The sequence below is a fragment of the Saccopteryx leptura genome, chromosome 6 (genome assembly GCF_036850995.1).
Source record: "Saccopteryx leptura isolate mSacLep1 chromosome 6, mSacLep1_pri_phased_curated, whole genome shotgun sequence".
Taxonomy (NCBI): Eukaryota; Metazoa; Chordata; class Mammalia; order Chiroptera; family Emballonuridae; genus Saccopteryx; species Saccopteryx leptura.
In genome coordinates this window covers 61,768,396-61,790,671 of record NC_089508.1, presented here as the reverse complement: position 1 = coordinate 61,790,671, position 22,276 = coordinate 61,768,396, and the positions used below count along the sequence as shown (strand labels likewise).

At 47.4% G+C, this 22,276-nt stretch overlaps 1 protein-coding gene across 2 annotated transcripts in view; it reads left to right on the top strand.

Annotated features, from left to right (window-relative positions):
- Window positions 1–22,276, top strand: part of MYZAP (myocardial zonula adherens protein) — a 101,188-nt gene continuing 78,912 nt past the window's right edge. For both annotated transcript variants that reach the window (XM_066343579.1, XM_066343580.1), the window contains exons 1-2: window positions 1–132; window positions 14,640–14,726. In XM_066343579.1, coding sequence (XP_066199676.1) covers window positions 58–132; window positions 14,640–14,726 — 162 coding nt within the window. In that variant the 5' untranslated portion in view covers window positions 1–57. The remainder of the gene's footprint in view (window positions 133–14,639; window positions 14,727–22,276) is intronic.

Here is a 22,276-nt window from a genome sequence, read left to right as displayed (position 1 = left end):
CGCGCTTATTCTGCCGGGAGCAGCGCCCGTCGGAGACTTCATAATCGCCGCTGCGGGATGCTGCGCTCCACGTCCACCGTCACCCTGCTCTCTGGCGGCGGCACCAGGACGCCCGCGGCACCTACCAGGAGGGTGAGTAGCTGAGGACGCGAGCCGCCGCGGTCCCGCTTCCCCGTCCCGGGCGCCTGGCATGAGGGGTCTGGGGATGGGGCGCGCGGGATTCGGTCCCTAGTCCCGACGACCCACCCTGGGCTCAGCTTTACGATCCTGCCCTAGATCTGGCCCTAACCCTTCTTCTCTACCCCCCCCCCCCCCCACACACACACATAGAGGCGCCCCAGGCTGGAAGGGTTTAGGGGACTTTCTGGAATTTCCAGAGATTTCCTCTCCTTCCTGATTCCTGTCAAGCCAAGTTTATTGGCATCAGCTTAAAAAGCAAGGGGCATTTCTGCAGTATCTCTACCATGAGACTCAAAGGTAAAGAACGCCTTTAACACCCAAACTTCCTTACTTCCAGAGATTAAAGAAAAACGTTGCTTGTCCCACTGGCGATAGACTAACACTGCTTGCTACCGGAGTGGACTTAGCCATGGTGGGCTTAGCCAAGGTGGGCTTCATCTGACAAAATAGAGTTCAGCAGCTGGAGCCCAGCTGCCTGTGACTTGGGTTTATGCAAACTACTTTCTTCTCTCTGATTTAAATATTAGAACAGTGGCAGCAGAGGCAGCCCTGGTAGCCTTGGGCACCATCTCCAGGGACTTCGCCCATTGGAAGTGCTCTATTTCTCTGCGACCTTATTATTTTTTTTGCACCTTTTCTCCCCTCTTTAGGTGCTCTGGGAAAGAACTGCTAGGCACATTCAGGTTGCATCTTTTCCATTCCGTGGCTCTTCCAAGATCAGCACCTCAGAGCATACTGCCACGGCCTTGGTTTGAGCTTTTGAGTTCATCTATTCATGATGATATCTAGTACTTATAATTTGGTGCCTATTTTCTGTGGTTGAGGCATCTCTAATGTGTTTCCCCAAGATTTAGCTAAATGGGTGATTAAGTCCAAGTCAAGGTTGCCTTTGCTACTTTAGTTGTGTTCTAGTCTTGGAGACATGCATATTTGCTTTTTATATACCTCAGCCAAGGGACTAGCAGTTGCTTTATATAGCTCTTGAAGGTGTGTTACTGTTGGGTGTGGGCCAAGTGATGGGTTCTGGTGTGTGTATGTGTGTGTGTGAGTGTGTGTGTGTATGTATGTGTGTGTGTGCATGCATGTGCACATACACCAAACATTTAGGATTGACAGGATTCTGGTTGTTTTATCATTAGCTTCATAAGGCAAGTTCCCCATTTGGTCCAAGTGGGTTTCCATCCTCAGTCCTGACCTTCTCCAAGATGGGTATTTATTTGCCTTTTTTATGGAAGTCCTTCACAGTTGGAACACCATTACAATTGGTAATGAATGAAGTCACTGAAAAGGTAGCCCTAAGCCTGGACAGTCTTGTGTGAAGCAGGTTGCTTGAATTGCTTTGTCTAAGTCCCCCTCCAGAGATGTGACCTGATTGTAGCAGACATTGATATTGTGGGTGGAGCCAAACGTGATTGGTATACAAAGAAACCCTTTCTGAAGATATTTTTCTCAAATACTTTCAAATCTTTCTTTACCTATATGTATTTTGGTGTCTGCTACAGCAGGTACACTATCAAGAAAGCTGTGCCTTTGGAATAAGACAACCTAAATATATACTTTGGAAAGAAGGGGTCAGGGCCCCGAGCCAAACCATATAGAGCTGTTCTGAGCACACAAGTACTTGTTTTGGGAAGATACCCAAAGGTCTTAGGATTCCGTGTATGATTTCCAACTCTGCTCATGCTTTGCAAATGTCACATGTACTGTCTGTGTGTTGGGTGGGCATAATTGAAGGCTGTAATCCTTTCATTGATTGACTGATTACAAAACATTTCTAGATCTCCTGTGTGATGTAGGTCTAGGCATGAAGGTTCACTCTACCTGTGGAGGCGGACTTTGTCACACACTACCACCTTGCAATATGATGGTTGTTGTAGTGAGGTAGAGTGTTAACAAAATTGCGTGGAAGCTTCAAGGACGGGTTCTTCTGGAGGCATCTGAGAAAGACCTCCCTTTGCAGGAGATATTTGAGTTTAGTCTTGCAGACTGAGTAGGAGTCTGCAGGGCCATTGCCATTATTGGGATTCTGAAAGAAGGACATAGCATTCTTCTAAATGGAATTCCTGACATACGCTGTATAACAGTGGCATATTGAACCTGCTTTAGAGCAAAATACTTATTTTTTGGAAGAACAGGAGCAAAATTTCTTGAAAATAAAATTGTAGATTAAACAAGTAATCATGAAACGTGTTCCTGAAGTTGAAAATTTCCCAATAAACTCTGTTTTGTTCTGTCTTTCCTTTCTGATTTTGGACACGCGATGGTCTTGAATAACATTGGCAATTAAAAGAACATTTCTGTTTCATCCAAATTGCTTACCAAGTTAGGGGCTGCAGGGGAACCAGGCTGTGTTGGTGCAGACTAGACATTCAAGCCAACTGGCAATGGTGGTGACAGGTGACACTGAGCAGGGAGTTCTCTGAGTCAGCTGCCTAGGGTGTTGTGGCCAGACCAGACTGTCACCAGTTATCCTTCGTTCAGTTGCTGCCACCTACAATCTATACTTCTTTCTTATCTGAAATCATCTCTCAAGGAAAAAAAAAAAAGAACAGGTGGCGGAGGGTCATTTCTATCAGGTGAGAAACAAATCTTTAAGAGGCATTTATAGATGCCAGCCAGCAGCGGTTGTGAAATCTAAAAAACAAAACAATAAACCCTGTCTCCAAACCAGCTGTGCTGTAAAAATAGTTTTATCAATGGCAACAGCAGAAAGATAAATTGGCCAGAGAATAACCATAGATAGAAAGATGACCTTGGAGAATGGGGAAGACATTTTTTTAAATATTGAAATTGCTTCATGATTTTGAAAGGAATTTTATAAATGCAGTTAATCCCACTGAATGAGCCCTTGAAATGGAAGGTCAGTTGTGTGGCCAGGTTGTGTGCTTTTGGAGAAAGGCACATGTTGCTTTGTGCGGCCAAATATTTTTGATTAAACAGTCCAGCAAGGGCGGTGCGATGCCTGTCAGTTTTCTCCGGCACTATTAGACATTCTCAGTATCTCCACTGATAATAAAAGACTGTTGGCTGATGGTACTGTTATCGTGGCCCCTCAGTGGCATATAAGAAAAACAAAACAAAACCCAACAAGGCCACCAGGATAGGACTGTCTCCTAGCCTGCTCTTGCCCACGTTTATTTCTATTTGGCAAAGGCTTTCTCTGGTAAATACTCGCAGAATGGGCCTGCCAGTCATCACTTTCTGGCTAAGGCACTACTCTCCAGGGTCCTATTTCTGTCTGATTGGCTCAAAGTAAAGAATTCTCTTTAGCTGGGCAGTGAGTGAGGGAGAGAGGTATTGACCTCATTTCCTTTTCCTTTTCACAGAAACATTGTGTGCGTACCTTGTGTATTGTCCCACAGGCTCTGAGGAAGGGAGACAGGGTATCGCGGGACCTCAGTGTCTGGGGAGGGCAGTTGGCTGCAGCATCCACTGGGGGTGGGGTCGTGGGCAGAGGTCTGCTACACTCAGAAAACAGGCGGGCCCCTCACTAGGGCCCTCCTGAGCCAGACCCTGGCAGGCCGAGTGTTGTAAGGTTTTGGAACCCTAGCGTCCTCAGGGCTTAGGCAAAAAGCCTCTGCCACTAAAAGTTGACAGTCATATCTCTGGAAAAGAAGACAAAAACAAAACAAAAAAACAAAACCCCAAAACAAAAAAACAAAACAAAACAACAACAAAAACAAACCAGCTTTTCTGCTTTGGTTCACTCACCTCGCTGTGTCAGGTATAGGATGAACAGATGTGGGTCCTCGGGACTCATAAGGTAACTTGAGACCTGGAGGTCTTTGGTCACTTGGGAATCACTTTCAAGTCAATCAGCTCAATAATTGTCTAATGGAGTCCAGGGAGCTGTGGATCTAGTCAGTGCAAACTAACCTGAGGCTGGGTTGAGATTTCTGATCTAATACACTTCCGTTTTTACACGTGTTCTGTTCTTTTTTTTTTTTTTTTTTTCATTTTTCTGAAGCTGGAAACAGGGAGAGACAGTCAGACAGACTCCCGCATGCGCCGGACCGGGATCCACCCGGCACGCCCACCAGGGGCGACGCTCTGCCCACCAGGGGGCGATGCTCTGCCCATCCTGGGCGTCGCCATGTTGCGACCAGAGCCACTCTAGCGCCTGGGGCAGAGGCCACAGAGCCATCCCCAGCGCCCGGGCCATCTTTGCTCCAATGGAGCCTCGGCTGCGGGAGGGGAAGAGAGAGACAGAGAGGGAAAGCGCGGCGGAGGGGTGGAGAAGCAAATGGGCGCTTCTCCTATGTGCCCTGGCCGGGAATCGAACCCGGGTCCTCCGCACGCTAGGCCGATGCTCTACCGCTGAGCCAACCGGCCAGGGCCAACGTGTTCTGTTCTTAGAGCCTCCTGTGGCAATCCCTCTTAGACTAAGACAGTTCTAATATTCCCAACACACTGAAGAGCAATGCAATGGTATTTACTGCTTTTCTCTCTTTAACTGAGTGGTATTCCCTAAATGTCAGTCACATTGTTGACTCTTACTTGTTCTCTAAGCCAGAGTAAAATGCAAAATTCATTAGCCTGCCTTCTGCTGCAAGAGCCCCCCCCCCCCCAGTACTGCCAGGAGAAAGCACAGGTTCCTTAGTTTGGCATTCGGACCCTCTGACCTGCCCCTGCCTTCCCTCCTTTCCCTCCCCATGCATACTGTTTCCAGATACTCCAAATTACTTGCCATTCCCCAAGCTTTCCATGCTGTTCCTTGCCTTTTTTGTACCTCTCTTCTGATGAAGGATCATTTCCTCCAGGAAACCAGCCCTGAGCACTCCTCTTCTGTGTCCCCCTCGAGGCCTGTGCACCCCATCAGTGCTCGTAGGACCTATGACTAACTACTTTAGGACCCCTCCCTCCCCAGGCCTGCTGTTATAGGTGCTTAAAAAACGGAATGTCACCAGGGTCCTGAGGGAACCACCTGTAACATTAAAGGGAAAACAGGAAGAGCAGCTTGGGATTAAAGCCAGCCCATCACCTCTGGCCCACCTGGGCAGGAAGCAGGTGACAAGTGGATAGGAGTGCTGGCCCAGGTGCGGAGTCTGACAGTTCTGGGAAGGCCTCCAGATATTCCACTTACCTCATCCTGTTGCACAGTTGGAGTTTCATTCCTTCATTTAAGTCAGTGGTTCTCAACCCTGGTTACACATAATGTCACTGAGAAGCTTTAAATATCTGTGCCCAGGCCCCACCCCAGACCTTTTAAGTGAGAACTTCAGAAGGTAGAGAATAACACCCGTGTTTAGGGATCTGCCCAGGTGACTTCAGTGTGCCGCCACAGAGCGAACTCCTTTTGGCTCAGCTCTGCCCTCACAGCTTTCATGGAAATGCAGACCCTCCTGGGACAGGGTTTTCGGAGGTCCCTGTCGCCCCTGTGTACTGGTACAGAAGTGAGCCCGCACGACAGCAGAGGCAGGTTACCTTCCTCCTGTTCAGGAATTTTGTCTGGAGTCAGCTCTGACAGGAGAAAGAGAGGCTGGATCAAGTGTCCAAGTATGCAGAGCAGGGGTCAGCAAGCCACTGTCCCTGGGCCTAATCCAGCCCTCGACCCATTTTATGTATATACTTTAAGCCAAGTGTGGTTTTTATAAGGCCTGCGAAACCTACTCTCTGGCCCTTGCAGAAAGAATTCGCCCCACCCTGATGTAGGTAATTAGGTCTTCAAGCTCAGGGCCCCAGCAGAGATAAGAGGCTTACTCCAGAACAGGCATGCCCTGTTCCACACGGCCTGGCCTGAGCTTTCCGGAGGTTTTATGCTTGTGCCGAGCGGAGAGAGAGAGAGAGAGCGTGGGATCCGTCCTCCCAGCCACAGCCACGGGCTCCACGCCTTGTCCTGTTAGGTGCAGCTGGGCAAGGGCCCTGCAGTCGCAGTGCTGACCGGGGCTGAGAGAAATGTAAAGGTATTTGGCTAATTTCCTTAGGGAAATCATCTTTGTAAACCCACTGGCAAACCCCTGTCACCTCTGGGGGTCAGCTTTTCCACCCCTTTTTTATTTGAGATGGATAGTTTTCCTCAGGTGAGCCCAGGTGCCTGAGGCTGAGAACATGATGGTACATGGATCCCCAGGGTGCCCCCCAGAGGGAGACCAGCCCTCTGCCTCCACAAAGAGGGTCAGAAACAAGCCCCAGAGGGCCTGCGTAGCTCCCAGGTGCCCTGCGTGGGAGACAAGGGCTTGCTTGTGCTTTTTCTTGTGGCGGAGGCATGAATGCTTGTGGTGGTGGCTTGAATGCTGTCTGCCCCTCCCTTGATCTCCCTCCCATGGGGGTTAGTTTGAAGACTGTGGGAGTTTCAGGAACACTATATTCTCTTTACTGTGTTTTAGTTCAACCCAAAAAGAAACCATACTGACATTTACTGGACAAGTGCCTATTTTGCATTGATACTGCGTTAAGCACTGGAAGCGGTGGTGGGATTCAGCCAGTTCGCACCCGTTCAGCGGAACTGATACCTAATTTTTGGTTGAGTTCGGCAAACTTCTTGTTAAAATGGCACTTATAATCAGGGTTCTCTCGATGGTGGGAGCCAGGGCAGCTGCCCAGTATGAAAATCACAAATTCACATTCCTTACTCTTTTTTTAACGTTCATCTGTGCAATAGTGTATTCTCAGGCCCGTAGTAATGTTCATTCCATCCATAGGTGAAAAGAATTGCAAGTGAGGATGTCAATCAAGAAGAAATATTGAAATATCTTAAAAGTTTTGTTGTTTTTTTGTCAGGTATTACTTAATATTTTAAAACTCTTATAACATAATCTAGCTTTGTGTATCTCTTTTAATGTTCTTATTTAAGTATTACATGCATGAAATAATAAACTACCTTTTGGTATATCACTTTTTTATGCTTAAAACGGTCATTAGAGCAGAGAACCGGTTGTTAAATTATTTGAATCCCACCATTGACTGTAAGGGCTACCTGTGCAATTAAGGTACAAAGCTTGCTTGATCTCTCCCTCTGTTTTTTCCCTTCTGTCAATGTTGTGGTGTGTGGAACCTAACAGGAGGTACTCAATAACTGCTATTGAATCACTGAACTCACATTTGAGTGTCAGCCCCTTCCTCTGAAGTTATCTCCCAGTCTTCCACTAGAGCAGGGGTCCCCAAACTACGGCCCAAGGGCCGCATGCAGCCCCCTGAGGCCATTTATCCAGCCCCCGCTGCACTTCTGGAAGGGGCACCTCTTTCATTGGTGGTCAGTGAGAGGAGCACATTGACCATCTCATTAGCCAAAAGCAGGCCCATAGTTCCCATTGAAATACTGGTCAGTTTGTTGATTTCAATTTACTTGTTCTTTATTTTAAATATTGTATTTGTTCCCTTTTTTTTTTTTTTTTCTGAAGCTGGAAACGGGGAGAGACAGTCAGACAGACTCCCGCATACGCCTGACCGACCAGGATCCACCCGGCACGCCCACCAGGAGTGATGCTCTGCCCACCAGGGGGCGATGCTTTCCGGGGCGTCGCTCCGCCGCGACCAGAGCCACTCTAGCGCCTGGGGCAGAGGCCAAGGAGCCATCCCCAGCACCCGGGCCATCTTTGCTCCAATGGAGCCTTGTCTGCGGGAGGGGAAGAGAGAGATAGAGAGGAAGGAGGCGGGGGTGGAGAAGCAAATGGGCGCTTCTCCTATGTGCCCTGGCCGGGAATCGAACCCGGGTTCCCCGCACGCCAGGCCAACGCTCTACCGCTGAGCCAACCGGCCAGGGCCCCGTTTTGTTTTTTTACTTTACAATAGGATATGTGCAGTGTGCATGGGGATTTGTTCATAGTTTTTTTTTATAGTCCAGCCCTCCAACAGTCTGAGGGACAGTGAACTGGCCCCCTGTGTAAAAAGTTTGGGGACCCCTGCACTAGAGGCCTTGCTTCTTCAGCTGGCATTTGTAGGTCGTTAGAGTTTGGTCTCTGCCTATTTGACCATTTTCTCTCCCAGTCTAGTTTAGGTTGCTGGTCAACTTACCATTCTTGGAACAGGCCAGTTTCTGTGTCTTTGACCAGCCTGGAATGAACACCTTGCCGGGTAGTTGTCTGTTATTCTGACAATAAATTCTCCAAATCTCACTCACCTGTAAAGTCCTTCTGTACTTCTATACCCACCTCAAATGTCATCTCTAAGAGCTTCCCCATATGTCCCCACCTCCGTTAAGATGGTTGTTCTCTCTTCCATAGTCTCATAGCAATAGAGGACACTTATAGAGGGCTTAATATGTACCAGAAGCTGTTCTCAGCCTTTGACATATAGTAGCTAATTTAATCCTTAGCACAATCCTAAGAGAGTGGTTCTGCCATATTGTATTGTTAGTGCTATTTTACAACTAAGGTAACTAAAGCTGAAGATCAAGTACAATAGATTTCCAAAGGTTTCAGAGCTAGTAGGTGTCAGGATCAATACTAGAATTCAGGAAGTGGAGTTCCACCATGCCTTAACCACCAGTCTATCTGGTCTCTCAGGATCTTGTGTTGGTGACACTAAGTGTCCTTGGCATTTTTGAATTCTGAGCTCCTGGAGGCATGGCTATTTCTTTTCCATCTTGGGACCCTCAGAGCCCTCAAGCGTATTTTAGAAGTAGTGGGTTCTCAGTAACTGAGTGGTGGAACACAGTGAGTCCATCTTCCTGCCTTAGTGCACTGGAGGGGACCCTCGCACGTAGGGATGGCTGGTCAAATAGCCACGGTACTGAGGGTAGGTAAGATTTAGCTCTCCTCATTGTTCAGAACATAAGGCCAAGCCAGCCACTGTGGGAACCACTGAGAATAAAGTACCCAACCTGCCTCTCAGTGCTAGCTAGCCTGGGTTGTCCCGGGTATAATGTATCTGAGTTTTAGGACAGCACCGCCCTCAGCATCTCCAAATGCTGAGAAAGATTTGTCTTGATCTTACTCAGTGGGATATTTTCCCAGGAGGGGATTTCTGAAAATCAATGAGTAAAGAGAGGTAAACCACACCAGGTCCACCAAGTGGATACATTTGAGGGGTTACTTTTCTTCCTGCTTCTGTTAAGGAATTTAGAGGTCAGAGTATCTCTGGAACACCGAATGTTCTCTTTGCTGCTCCCGAGGTAGTTCTGTCGGTTTAGGAAGGACTGATATCTTTTTCTTCCTATCCTTCTGATAAATTTGTTCTTAATCTTTATTAATGCTATTACTACTACTACTATTATTATTATCTTAATTAAAAATCTTGGAACAGTTGCAAACAATGCAGAAATCCCACTTTCTAGAGACTACCAGCACCAGCACCAGTTGGTGGTGTTTCCTTAAAGACATTTTTATTTGTATAAAGCTATACAAATGATCAGAGTGTATTTTAAAAACAAAAAATGGGATTATTCTTTAAATTTTTATTTATTTATTTATTTATTACAGAGACAGAGAGTGAGTCAGGGACAGACAGGAACGGAGAGAGATGAGAAGCATCAATCATTAGTTTTTCATTGCGCGTTGCAACACCCCAGTTGTTCATTGATTGCTCCCTCATTTGTGCCCTGACCGCGGGCCTTCAGCAGACCGAGCAACCCCTTGCTGGAGCCAGTGACTCTGGGTTCAAGCCGGTGGGCTTTTCCTCAAACCACATGAGCCCGCACTCAAGCTGGCGACCTTGGGGTCTCGAACCCGGGTCCTCTGCATCGCAGTCCGACGCTCTATCCACTGCGCCACTGCCTGGTCAGGCTCTTAACATTTCTTTCTGCAGCTTTTTTTCTCTACAAGGTAATACATTTGCCTATCTTATTAGGAAGGCATCTAATCCTGTTCCTGGGTTTAAATTGCTTCTGTGCAGCTAATGGTCAGTGGTTCAGCATTAGTTAAAGCAGGGGTCCCCAAACTACGGCCCGCGGGCCGCATGCGGCCCCCTGAGGCCATTTATCCAGCCCCCGCCATACTTCCAGAAGGGGCACCTCTTTTATTGGTGGTCAGTGAGAGGAGCATAGTTCCCATTGAAATACTGGTCAGTTTGTTGATTTAAATTTACTTGTTCTTTATTTTAAATATTGTATTTGTTCCCTTTTTGTTTTTTTTACTTTAAAATAAGATATGTGCAGTGTGCATAGGAATTTGTTCATAGATTTTTTTATAGTCCAGCCCTCCAATGGTCTGAGGGACAGTGAACTGGCCCCCTATGTAAAAAGTTTGGGGACCCCTGAGTTAAAGCATGCTAGCAGAGGTCCTTAGTGTTTCCATCAGAGTACCTCTAATGGCAGGAGTAAACAATGCAGGGGCCGGGGTGTGGCCTCAAGCACTTGCTGCAACTGCCAGATATCTTTGAAGTTCATTTTATTTTAATTCATTATCTGTCACCAGATAAAACTGATAGATTAGGGAATTACATTCAAGTTTTCCTCTGGCTTCGTACACCTCAGGGTACACATCGCTCAGTGGGAGCAGTGGGAAGTATGTTGAGGCATATCAGAGTTCTGGGTGGACAGATGAAGAATGAACTGAAGCCTGGGAAAGGGATATCTTACTTTTGGGTGGTTGGACCCATAGGAACCCTTCTGGGCCTTGTTTCCTCTTCAGTTTTTAGTTTATTGCCATTAAGGATTACCCATCTAGGGAAAATGACTTACAAGATACAATCACTTGTGGTTTTAATGCCGACTAGATCCATTGAACAAATTGTTATTACCATGGCAAGCAGAGCTGTAAAACCAAGAAGGCCTATTTTATTCTGGAGCTTGGAGGATGATGAGACTATTGGATAATAATAAAGATACCTGACATTGATAGAGGCTTACTATGTGCCAGAAATCTTTCTTTTATTCACATTTTACCCTTGAGATTCAGAGAACTCAAATACCTGGCTCATAGTCAACGTAGCTAGTAGGTATTGGGACCTGTGTGTGCATGTGTGCACCTGTGCAAGTGTGTACATGTATGTATGCATGTGTGTGTGCACACGCTTGTGTGTGTGGGAGATGTGGTGCAGGAGAAAGATGCCTTCTTTTCTCTGCAGAATCATGTGTGGGTCAGATCCAGCCTATCACAGAAGATTACTGAACATCATAGACTTGGATTGCCTAGCTGGTGTGGGTTACACTCGGATGTTTGTGAAAGTGCCAGCTGGTTTCAGCCAGTTCAGGTGGCCCGAAGTCAGAGGGTTGCCTTTCTCTGGAGAGACTTGGATTCCCATCAGTGTTGTTGCCTGTAAACTAAGAGAGTTACCAATGAATAGTTGGTTTCTCTTGGCCAACATGCCTGGTGGTGAGTTTTAAAAGTTTGGTACAAGATTGGCCACACAAGAGGCAGATAGCCTTGGGGACACTGGGGGACAAAGGTTACCCAAAGGAGAGTAAGGATGGAGAGAGATCTTGAAATCAAGTCATGTGGTTGAAAGAATTGGGATTGTTTAATCCAGCAGAAAGAAGTTCAAAGGTTGGGAGGCCTGTCTAAAGAAAGGGAATTCCACTGTAGTCCCCAAGGGCAATGCTAGGTCTATTAGGTGAAAGTTCTGAGGGAACATGTAAATTCATTATCAGGAAGTTAGAAGTGCTGGGTAGTAAAATGAGGTGCTTCAGAGGGAGGCGATGGTGCATGTGGAAGCGCTAATATGTGTCCCAAATGCCCATGCATGGAAAATGTTACCCCCAGACTGGGCACCCACTTGCCAGTTACATTGTTAGGGAATGCAGGTTCCTTCACAGTGTTGACCAAGTATACATGAATATGAGACTTGGCTACAATTAAAACTGGAAAAGTTTTTTTCAAGGGTCTTACAGTTTGCAAACTGGAAATAACCAGGCAATACCTGGAGTGTTCTGAAGAAGAAAGTAAAACGTACATTCTTGTGAAGAATCAGCGCTACATCTTAGCCTCTGGATTGGTCTGAGATGATAATCTTCCAGATGTCCTGTGGTCTGGATATGGATGTCAGGCAGTCCGGACACATGCACATACTTTCTTAAGTCTTTCAGGAGGGTAATCAGAGGGTTATTTATGGGATATATATCTATCTTTTTTTTTTTTTTTTTTTTTTTTTTTTTTTTCTTTTTTTTTTCATTTTTCTGAAGCTGGAAACGGGGAGAGACAGTCAGACAGACTCCCGCATGCGCCCGACCGGGATCCACCCGGCACGCCCACCAGGGGCGACGCTCTGCCCACCAGGGGGCGATGCTCTGCCCATCCTGGGCATCGCCATATTGCGACCAGAGCCACTCTAGCGCCTGGGGCAGAGGCCACAGAGCCATCCCCAGCGCCCAGGCCATCTTTGCTCCAATGGAGCCCTGGCTGCGGGAGGGGAAGAGAGAGACAGAGAGGAAAGTGCGGCGGAGGGGTGGAGAAGCAAATGGGCGCTTCTCCTGTGTGCCCTGGCTGGGAATCGAACCCGGGTCCTCCGCACGCTAGGCCGACGCTCTACCGCTGAGCCAACCGGCCAGGGCTATATCTATCTTTATATCTGTGTCTTCATCTATATCTATATCTAGGCGGTGATGCACAACAGGAAAATTCAAAAGTTTAAGTCCTTAGACTAGTTAAAATAAAATCTGTTCCTCATGCTTCAGCCCATTTGGACTGTACCAGTGTTGTCAGCTTGACTATACAGACTCCATTTTAAGTCATCTTAGCTCTACTGACTTCATCTTGTTTTCTTCACTCTATAGGCTGGCAGGTTGGACTTAAATGATCTTTTACAATCCCACCCCACCTTGGGCTTTTCAGCTACAGGACATTTTTGCTCAGAGACCACCCTATGGATCAGTGCAAACCCACTACCCTGCAGACCAGGTTGAGGGCATATTAGTTTTCTGGGCTGCTGTAAAAAGTACCAAAATCAAGGGGACTTAAACAGCAGACATTTATTGTCTCACAGTTCTGGAACTAGATGTCCAAAATCAAGGTGTCGGGTAGGGTTGATTCTTTCTCAGGGTTGTGAGGACCTGTTCCAGGCTGCTCTTCTTGGCATGTTTTCATGGTGTTCTCCATGTGTGTCTGTCTCCTAGTTTCCCCTTTTTTCAAATTTGTTTATTTATTTATTTATTTATTTATTTATTTATTTATTTCTGAAGTGAGAAGCAGGGAGGCAGAAAGACTCCTGCAGGTGCCCGACTGGGATCCACCCGGCAAGCCCACTAGGGGGCAATGCTCTGCCCATCTGAGGCACTGCTCTGTTACAACCGGAGCCATTCTAGCACCTGAGGCATAGAGTCATCTTCAGTGCCCAGGCCAACTTTTGCTTCAATGAAGCTTTGGCTGCAGCAGGGAAAGAGAGAGAGAGAGAGGGAGAGGGAGAGGGGGAGGGGTAGAGAAGCAGATGGGTGCTTCTCCTGTGTGCCCTGACCAGGAATCGAACCTGGTACTTCCACATGCTGGGCCAACACTCTACCACTGAGTCAACCAGCCAGGGCTAAAAATTTCCCCTTTTTATAAGGACATCAGTCTTGTTGAATTAGGGCCCATCCTAATGTCCTCATTTTAATTTAATACACCTGTAAAGACCCAAATAAGGGTTTCCAAATAAATCACATTCTGAGGTACTGGGGGTGAGGACTCTAACGTATGAATTTTAGGGAGACACACCTCAATCTATAATGGCGAGAAAGCAACACGCTTGTCAGCCGAGTCCATGTGCCTGTGGGATGGGCACTCTGGCTGCTACTGGAGCCCTCCTTGGGCTTTTTTTATGGCAGGGTCACTTCTTTCTGGGAAATGTCACAGCAGAATTAGGCTGTGACATTAGGGTAAAATAGACATCATGTGGCATTAAGTGTATTCTCATTGTTGTGCAAACATCACCAGAATTTTCATCTTCTCAAACTGAAACCCCACACCCATCATGTAGTAAGCGCTCCTTCCCTCTGCCTCCAGCTCCCGCAGTTGCCATTCCACTTCCCGTTTCTGTGACTTTATTATTGGCTTATTTCACTTAGCATAATGTCCTCCAGGGTCATCCCTGTTGTAGCAGGTGTCAGAGTTTTTTTTTTTTTTTTCATTTTAAAAGCTATATAATATTCCCTTCTAGACTCCTACTAATTTTATTTATCCCTCACCCGTCGGTGGACATTTGCGTTGCTTCCACCTTTTGGCTGTTGTGAACAACGCTTCTATGAACATGCGTATATAGACTTGTGATTGAAAATGTACATGTTTATTCTAAAAATTCAATATATAGTCAAGTAGATAGCACCCTTGCTCCCTGGTCACCACGGTGTGTGTTTTAGCCTTTATCCCTCTAGCTGTATTTCAGACTATGCATGTAAAATAAGATCATTTTATATGTACTATTCTGGAACCTGAGCCATTAAAAAAATGTTTGTAACACTGCAGCCGCTCAGTAGTTTCCTTGTTTGGGGCAGCAGTGCAGCGAATGTCGGTGGAGGGCCAGGCTAAGGCTGGTCTTACCCTTAGTCCCCTGTGTGATGGTAGACTGCCCCCATTGCTAAGGCGGGAAGCAGGCCCTGAGAAGCACAAGAACCCCAGCTCTTCCCATCCGACGCGGGTTCATAATTGGCCTGTCCTCTGTGTCTCTCCTAGGCAAATGTCTGCAGACTACGCCTGACCGTACCTCCGGAGAGCCCGGTTTCTGAGGAAAGCGAAATGAAAGTGGAAAGAAACGAGCAAGTAAGGCATTTCGGAGGCATAGCCCTGACAGGTTCTACTCTTTGTACTCTCCTGTGTTCACCCTTCCCCCTCCCGTCCTCCATCCAGGCTATTCACAGAGCCCAAATGTCAGTGGCTCTGTTGATGGAAGGCCCTCTCGACCTCGCCGCCCCATCTCCCATCTTCCCCGGAGTCTGCCCGCAGCCAGCCGGCTCTGCCGGCCCTGTGCCCCTGCTCTTGTTCCCTGATGAACACTGGCTCTGTGTTGGCTTCCGCGACAGGTGCTGCGCCAGGGAACGTGTTTTTCCTGCAAGAGCCCAGTCTGGCAGAGTCAAAGGGCCCATTGTGAGCTGCCAGTGGGGCCTGAGCTTTTCTCAGCAGCTGGAGCTGGAGCTGGAGCCCAGTTCACGCTGTGGACAAGCAGCCTGGAGAGGAAAGCCCACGGGCTCTGGCATGTGTGGCAAGGGCAAGGGCACTTGGCTGGCGATGGGAGGGGGCTGACATTTCTGTGCCAGCTGCTGGGCTAAGTGCCGGACCATGAAGATAAATCTGACCTTGTCCTTTCCTTAGAGGATCTTACAGTGTTTTGAGTGAGAAAGACGTGGAAGTAAACAGTGATGATGTGATACTTCAAGGTAGGGTCTGGAAGTGTAGGAAGGGCTCTGGGAACACGGGGACAGAAACAGGGTGACACAGAAGCAGAGGCTTCAAGGGTACACAGCAGATCCTGCTCACCTCTAGGCCTGTAGTCCTGGGCAAGTCATTTTTCTCACTCACAAACAATTATGGGGGAGCCTACTGTATTCTAGGCACTGTTCTAGACACGGTGAGTATAGTAGTTAACAAAGCAGCAAACAAAATTGCCAGCTGTTCACAGAACTTAATATAAACTCTATTGGGAAGATAGCAAAAATTAAAAAATGAAAGTTTATGTACTATAGTTTAGAAGGTAGTAAGTGCTGATGGAGACAAAGCAAGAAAAGGAGACAGGAATACTTGGGTGTAGGTAGTAATATTTCTTCTGTGTCTTTTGGGGGGGGGTATTTTTCTGAAGTGAGAAATGGGAGGCAGAGAGACAGACTCCCACATGTGCCTGACCAGGATCCACCCAGCACGCCTACCAGGGGGTGATGCTCTGCCCATCTGGGGCGTTGCTCCATTGCAACCAGAGCCGTTCTAACACCTGAGGCTGAGGCCATGGAGCCATCCTCAGCGCCCGGGCCAACTTTGCTCCAATGGAGCCTTGGCTACAGGAGGGGAAGAGAGAGATAGAGAGAAAGGAGAGGGGGAAGGGTGGAGAAGCAGACAGACACTTCTCCTGTGTGCCCTGGCTGGGAATTGAACTCAGGACTTCCATATGCTAGGTCGACACTCTACCACTGAGCCAACCGGCCAGGGCTCTTCTGTTTCTATTTTATATAGATATAAAATAAAACAATAAAATATGATATAATATAAATTTTGTATATGAAAGTGTAAGACAATACCTTCTGAAAATACCAGCTGTGCTTTGGAAATAACTAACCATGCGGTCACCTATAAAAAAAGGAAGCTTTTCCTTGACTGGTAAATGGTTGATAATGACCCCAAACCCACTGTAGGTCTTTGTCGCTCCTTCCCTTCTCTGCGCCCTCCCTCTCCCCCATCTGCTTCCAAGGACAAGGAGCTATCTGTGCTCATGCAAATGACGAATGAGCAGGAAGGTCGGTAGGGGAGGAAAATGAGGTTTGACTAGAGCAAGGTGAGAGTAAATAAAGTTATTTATCTGCTGAAAAAGAGAGAATGAAGCCCACTGAAAGCATCCAGTGAAATAGCTGGTTCCAGGCTGGCGCAGGGAGAGGACACGGTGAGCCTGGGACAGCTGCTGGAAAGCAGGGTAGCACTCAAAGGTGAGTGGGGTCTTATCAGAGAACCCAGAAGCAAGGGTGAAGAGGTCTCACTGACAAAAATAGGACAATTTGAGTATCAAATAGAATAATGACAGTAATGGACTCTGACACACAGAATAATAAAAACAACCCTCATGAGTATATAGTAATAATCAGAGAGAGGGGGAGGGGGAGGGAAGGGCTCTTCTTTACAGAACATCAGCTGATACATTTAGACAATCTCTAGTTTGTGACCCTTAGGTTGGGTCATAATGGAAGTAAAAATTAATTGGTGAGTGATTATTGTAGAGCAGTGTATTCACATGGTCTTAAAGTAGTACCTCACAGATTGCTTACTGATTTTAAAGGTACAGTGGCACAATCTGGCAGTTAATAGTTCAACCAAGCGATCCAGTTAGCAATCAATAGTGGGATAGCCTGATCTTATGTGGCTTCTAAGGTGATCTGATTAAGAAGCACACAATATTACCATGTAATATTCATGCCAAACTTGTTTAACCAAATGTAAATTCTAAACCTGGGACTGTCTGTAAAACAATTGCCAGAATCTCTGAAGAAATTAAAATTTTTTTTTAAAGATGAGAAGCTATTGGAGATAGACTTAACATTAAATATAACAGGTGAACCTTGATTAGATCCTGGATCAGTAAGAAAAGTCTATAAAAGATACATTGGTATAATTGCACAATTTTGAGTATACACCACATATCAGATGTTACTGAATAAATATTTTTCTTACTTGTGAACAGTGAATCTTTGGTTATGCCACTGAATTATTCTTTCAGCTTCTCTATAGCTTTGAACATTCTCCAAAGAAAATGTTTAAGGGGTAAAACCTTACAACCAAAAGGAGAAGGGGAGCGGCCAGGCTTCAGCACTCATCCCTTGGTGGTGACCAGGATTGAGTAGGGCCCTGTGTTGCCGGGAGGGTGTGTGTCCTCTTCTATCTTCACTGACCGCCTGCCTGTCTCTGCCTTTTAGAGCTGATAGATTTGTCAGAGAAATGGGCCTGGTCTACGGCCAGGGGCACATGGGCAGCCTAGCATATGGGGATTCAGAAGGAACACTATTTGAAGAAGGAGTTCAGGCTGTCATGAGTGACAGAACAAGGGCCTTGGTGGCTGTCCCGGTGTGCATGGTGGAGGGAGTTGGGGACTTGCTCTGTAGGAGGCGACCCAGGCTGCGTGCTGGGGAGCTGTTTGTGCAGGGTTCATGATGCTGGCACTGGGGCAGTAGGTGCTGTGAAGCACTGGAGGGCACGTCACCACTAAGAATTGAGTGTTCCCATAGAAACAGACACGTGTGTTCTATGCCAAGTGGGAATTGGTAACCAACTTGGGTACCTATTTGCCTATTTGTCTTGAACAGTGCTTTTCAAACTTTTTTTTTTAGCATTTTAATTTTATTTATTTATTTATTTTGTGACAGAGAGAGTCAGAGAGAGGGACAGACAGGAAGGGAGAGAAATGAGAAGCATCAATTCTTCGTTGTGGCACCTTAGTTGTTCACTGATTGCTTTCTCATATGTGCCTTGACTGGGGGCTACAGCAGACTGAGTGAGCCAGCGACCTTGGGCTCAAACTGGTGAGCCTTGCTCAAACCAGATGAGCCCGTGCTCAAGCTGGTGACCTCGGGGTCTCGAACCTGAGTCCTCCGCGTCCCAGTCCAACGCTCTATCCACTGCGCCACCGCCCGGTTAGGCGCTTTTCAAACTTTTTAAAGCTGTAGGACCCTCTTTTTTTTCCTATCAAAATGTTATTCCAAATCTCTATATATAATTGGTGCAAAAATGGTGATGGTGGGGGCCAAAGTCCTCCCAGTCTCCCTTAACCCCGCCCCCCCAGCCTCCCTCCTGCCCGAGGACTCCAGGAGCACAGGGTAGAAACTGCCAGCATAGATTATGTGCCATGATGCTTATACTGGGTGGACCAGGCGTGTGGCCTGAGTGCCTGTCTGTGATGCATTGGTGACTCACTGCAGAAGAACTGGGGTAGAGAGGAGGGTGGCGCTGGCTCTTTCCCCGGGACTGAAGTCCTTGGGTGGTGGCAGCACTTGAAGGCACTGGTGGTAAATGTGAAGCTGTTCTGAGTGATTTCGTCACCAGTCCTGGCAGGGTTCCTGGTCTTAAGCCACTGGGAGCCAGAGGCAGGCACCAGCGAGGAGGCCCTGGGGTGCCACCTCCTCTGACGTGCCCTCATGTGGCTGCCCCTCCCTGGGACATCATAGTCCACATGATTGCATGATGCCAGGAACTTGCGCTGACCCTCCCTGCTGAGATGGCTTTGTTTTCATGGAGGGGTCTGCAGTGTGCAAAGGCTGGGACTGGAGCCGGCTGGCATGTGGAAGCAGGAAGATGAAAATGGCCCACGTGGCTTTTGATGAAGCAATACTTTTCTGAGGATTTCCTGTTAGAGCTGCAGGGGACTTGAGGGCAGAGCTGGGCCTTATTCTTTCCACAGTCATGGAAGATGCTTAGTGTACTTTGAGGGCCTGAGATGACATGGAGCAGCTGGCCACACAGAGATGCCACTATCAGTTAGGCCCTTCTCTGTCCACTACTCCCAAAGCACCGGGGAGAGGGTTTACCCACAGTGGGTGGGCGTGACACGTGGTGCTTGTTACCTGGCTTCAAGGTGGTGTTTGGTGGCTCCTGAGGACAATAGCAGCAGAGGCAGCGTCTCTTTCTGGAGTCATGGGGTCATGGGGTGGGTGTGGGAGGCTGTCTGTTCCTTTTACTCTTTTCCCTTACAGGGAATATCAGCTGCCCTGAGGCTGTTTCCTGCAGGCCTCCGATGAGCTTCCAAACACTTTCTCTGCTCCTCTGTTCTTCATCTTTCAAGTAGGTACAATCCCGCCTGGTTGCAAAGAGCAAATGAGCTAATAATATATGCAAAGGACCCCCTTCAGTATCTGGCCTATAAAATTGATGTGAAAGGTAGTGACTAAATGCCGAATTGCTTCCCTTTGAATGTCCAACCCAGGGACTGTCCTGGAGTCAGTCCCCCCCTCTAACTGCCCGTCCTGCATCTCCTCCGCCCTCGTGGGCTGTGCCTGCTACGTCTTTTTGGATGTTGTTTGTCCTTTTCCATAAAGCTGAGTATCCCTCTCCCATTCCACCAGGCCTCGCCTCTCTCCCTGCACACCCTTACCCACCGCTCTGGGGAGGATGCCCACACCCCGTCAGCCCTGCTCTCCTGAGCCCTGTGCTGGGGTGGCCACACTGCTGCTCGGTGCTCTCAACATGGGGGTACTTTTATGCACAGAATACAGATCTTTTATTGGTGTTTTACCATAATTTTAGTAATTACAATATGAAATTTGAATTTCATATTTTGATATGCAAAGATTAGGTCATAAAGTTCTAGGCTTTATTAGAACTTTGAACAAAAGTTCAAAGGTACACCCACTTAGAAAATGTTCTGACCCTCATCAGAACAGGCGACCCAGGGCACCTTCCATTCCCATTTCCCGGTTACCAGTGAGAAGGGGTGTCCTGTCTTGTGTTTCTTTGTCATATGTATTTCCCTCAGAGCCATTTGGGTCTCATCTGTTTCCAGAGGATTTTGCTGGAATCACCTTAAAAATGGAACGGGGGCGTTAAGGGGGATACACCGATGGTAGTGGTGGCGATGGGGCTTGACCGGGAGAAAGGGAAGCAGGTGCCAGCCCCTAATTCTGTGCCACCACTGGAGGCTGACCCTCCCTCACCCTCCACTCCTCTCCCTATATTTCCTCCAGAGCCAAACCCCTTCTCTCTTAGAGCCTAACCCTTTCTTCTCTAGTATAATGTATTTGTTCTAGAACCTTCTTCTCCAAACAACCTACCTGAGAGATTCAGCCCTTGGTCTTGGCCCTCTCTCAGATAAAATGGCCAAGTGAAAACAAAGGGTAAAAGAAAAAGATCACGAGCTTTCTCCTTTTAAATAAAATAATTATATTTTGTTGTAAAGAAAAACAAATGCCAAAATATCGGTATTTGGTTTGGTTCCAGTGTAGCACCACTGGGTGGGTTGCAGGACCCAGAGCCTGCAGCTCAGTTCCTCTTGACTCAGCCCCCCTGAAACCAGTTCGGTATTATCTCCTTTCTTATTTCCTGTTTGGTCTGCCCTCACTGGACAGGTTCACTTATTATCTTCTAAACCCATGGCATCTACTTCCTCCTCAGAACCCTTGCTAAGGCCTTACTTAGCCCAGGACTGGAGTCTTTTCCTGGCCGTCTCTCAGTTCATCCACGTCATCTTTGTCCTTCAGGACCTCCTTCCCTGAGACCTTCCCTGACAGGCTGAGCTTTGGTGATTATCTCCCCTGAACTACAGGTGCCTAGGCTGTGCCTGTCACCTGACACCTCATCAGCTGCTGCCAAGAACTCCCACATGTCTGTGTACATATTCTTGCAAAATTTGTGGACAACATATACTTATAGACATGAGGCGGTGTCTTTGTTTCTCCCTAGAGCCTAGCATCTGTCTTGCACATAGTAGGTGCTTAATGAATGACTATGGATTATGATGATTCAGTCTTACATTTGTTTCCTAGGTTAGCCCCCATCACAAAGGACCACAGGCTTAAATAACAGAAATGTATTGGCTCACAGATTTGGAGGCTGGAAGTGTGGTACGAGGTATCAGTCAATGGGACCGTCCATGCTCTCTCTGAAGGCTCTAGGGAAGAATCCTTCCTTGCCGCTTCCAGCTTCTGGTGGCTTCTGGCAACCCTTGACTTGTGGCAGCATCCCTCCAGTCTTTTTAAAGAATCTGTTTCTCTCTAGACCTTTGAAAACTCTGAGTGAGGGAGAGTAGACATAGGTATATGTATGAAAAGTCAGAAATTCTCATAGCCCAGTAAAATGTTTAAAAGGAGGAAACCCTTGCCCTTGGGTTTTATAGTCCCTTTTCATTAAAAGCCCTGGGTGAATAAGCCTGCTGAGTTCCTGTCTTGGCGTGACTGTTTATACAACATCACGGGCTGTTGCCAGGGGAGGGAGTGCTGCCTGATTCAGATGGGGCTGGGGCTGCCCTGGCTGATAGCGTGCAGGAATCGAGGTGTCTCCCAGTGAGAGCAGCCCTGGGAGGACGGGAAGAGGCCGGGGTTCGAGTCCTGGCTCCCTCACCAATCCAGGTAGTGGTCGGGCCAGTCAGGACATCTCTAGGGACCTCATTTTTCTCTCCTAGCAAATTAGCCTAGAGCCAGCATGTTCCCAGGCCCCTTTCTGTGGAACTCTTTATTCAAATGAATAGAGGGAGGTGCTATCAGTACAGGTGAAAGTGCAGTGACTGTGGTTTCACACAGCTCAGTGCCCCCTCTGCCCCACGGCCTTATCAGACACTGGAGGGGCGGGTTTACAACTCCCCTGGACTGCACACTCACTTCCATGTTTCTACTCTGAGACTCTGTGATTCTCTTCCCATGAAGGGGAACCAAGGCAAGTCGAGAGGTGAGTAAATTTGATGACGGTACTGGGAACAGCAAAAAAAAAACTCAAGAGAAAGAGGTGGACAGACAGACATGTAGACAAACATGTAGACTTTAGTAGGAACCCAGATGCTCAGAAATAAAAAGACACCACCACTAATGATAGAATCCATCATATCTGCCTGCCTGCCCAGCGGCATGCTAGGTGTTTTATATGTATTACTCTGTGTGTTCCTTAGAACGGCCTTCTGAAATTGGAGGAATTATTCC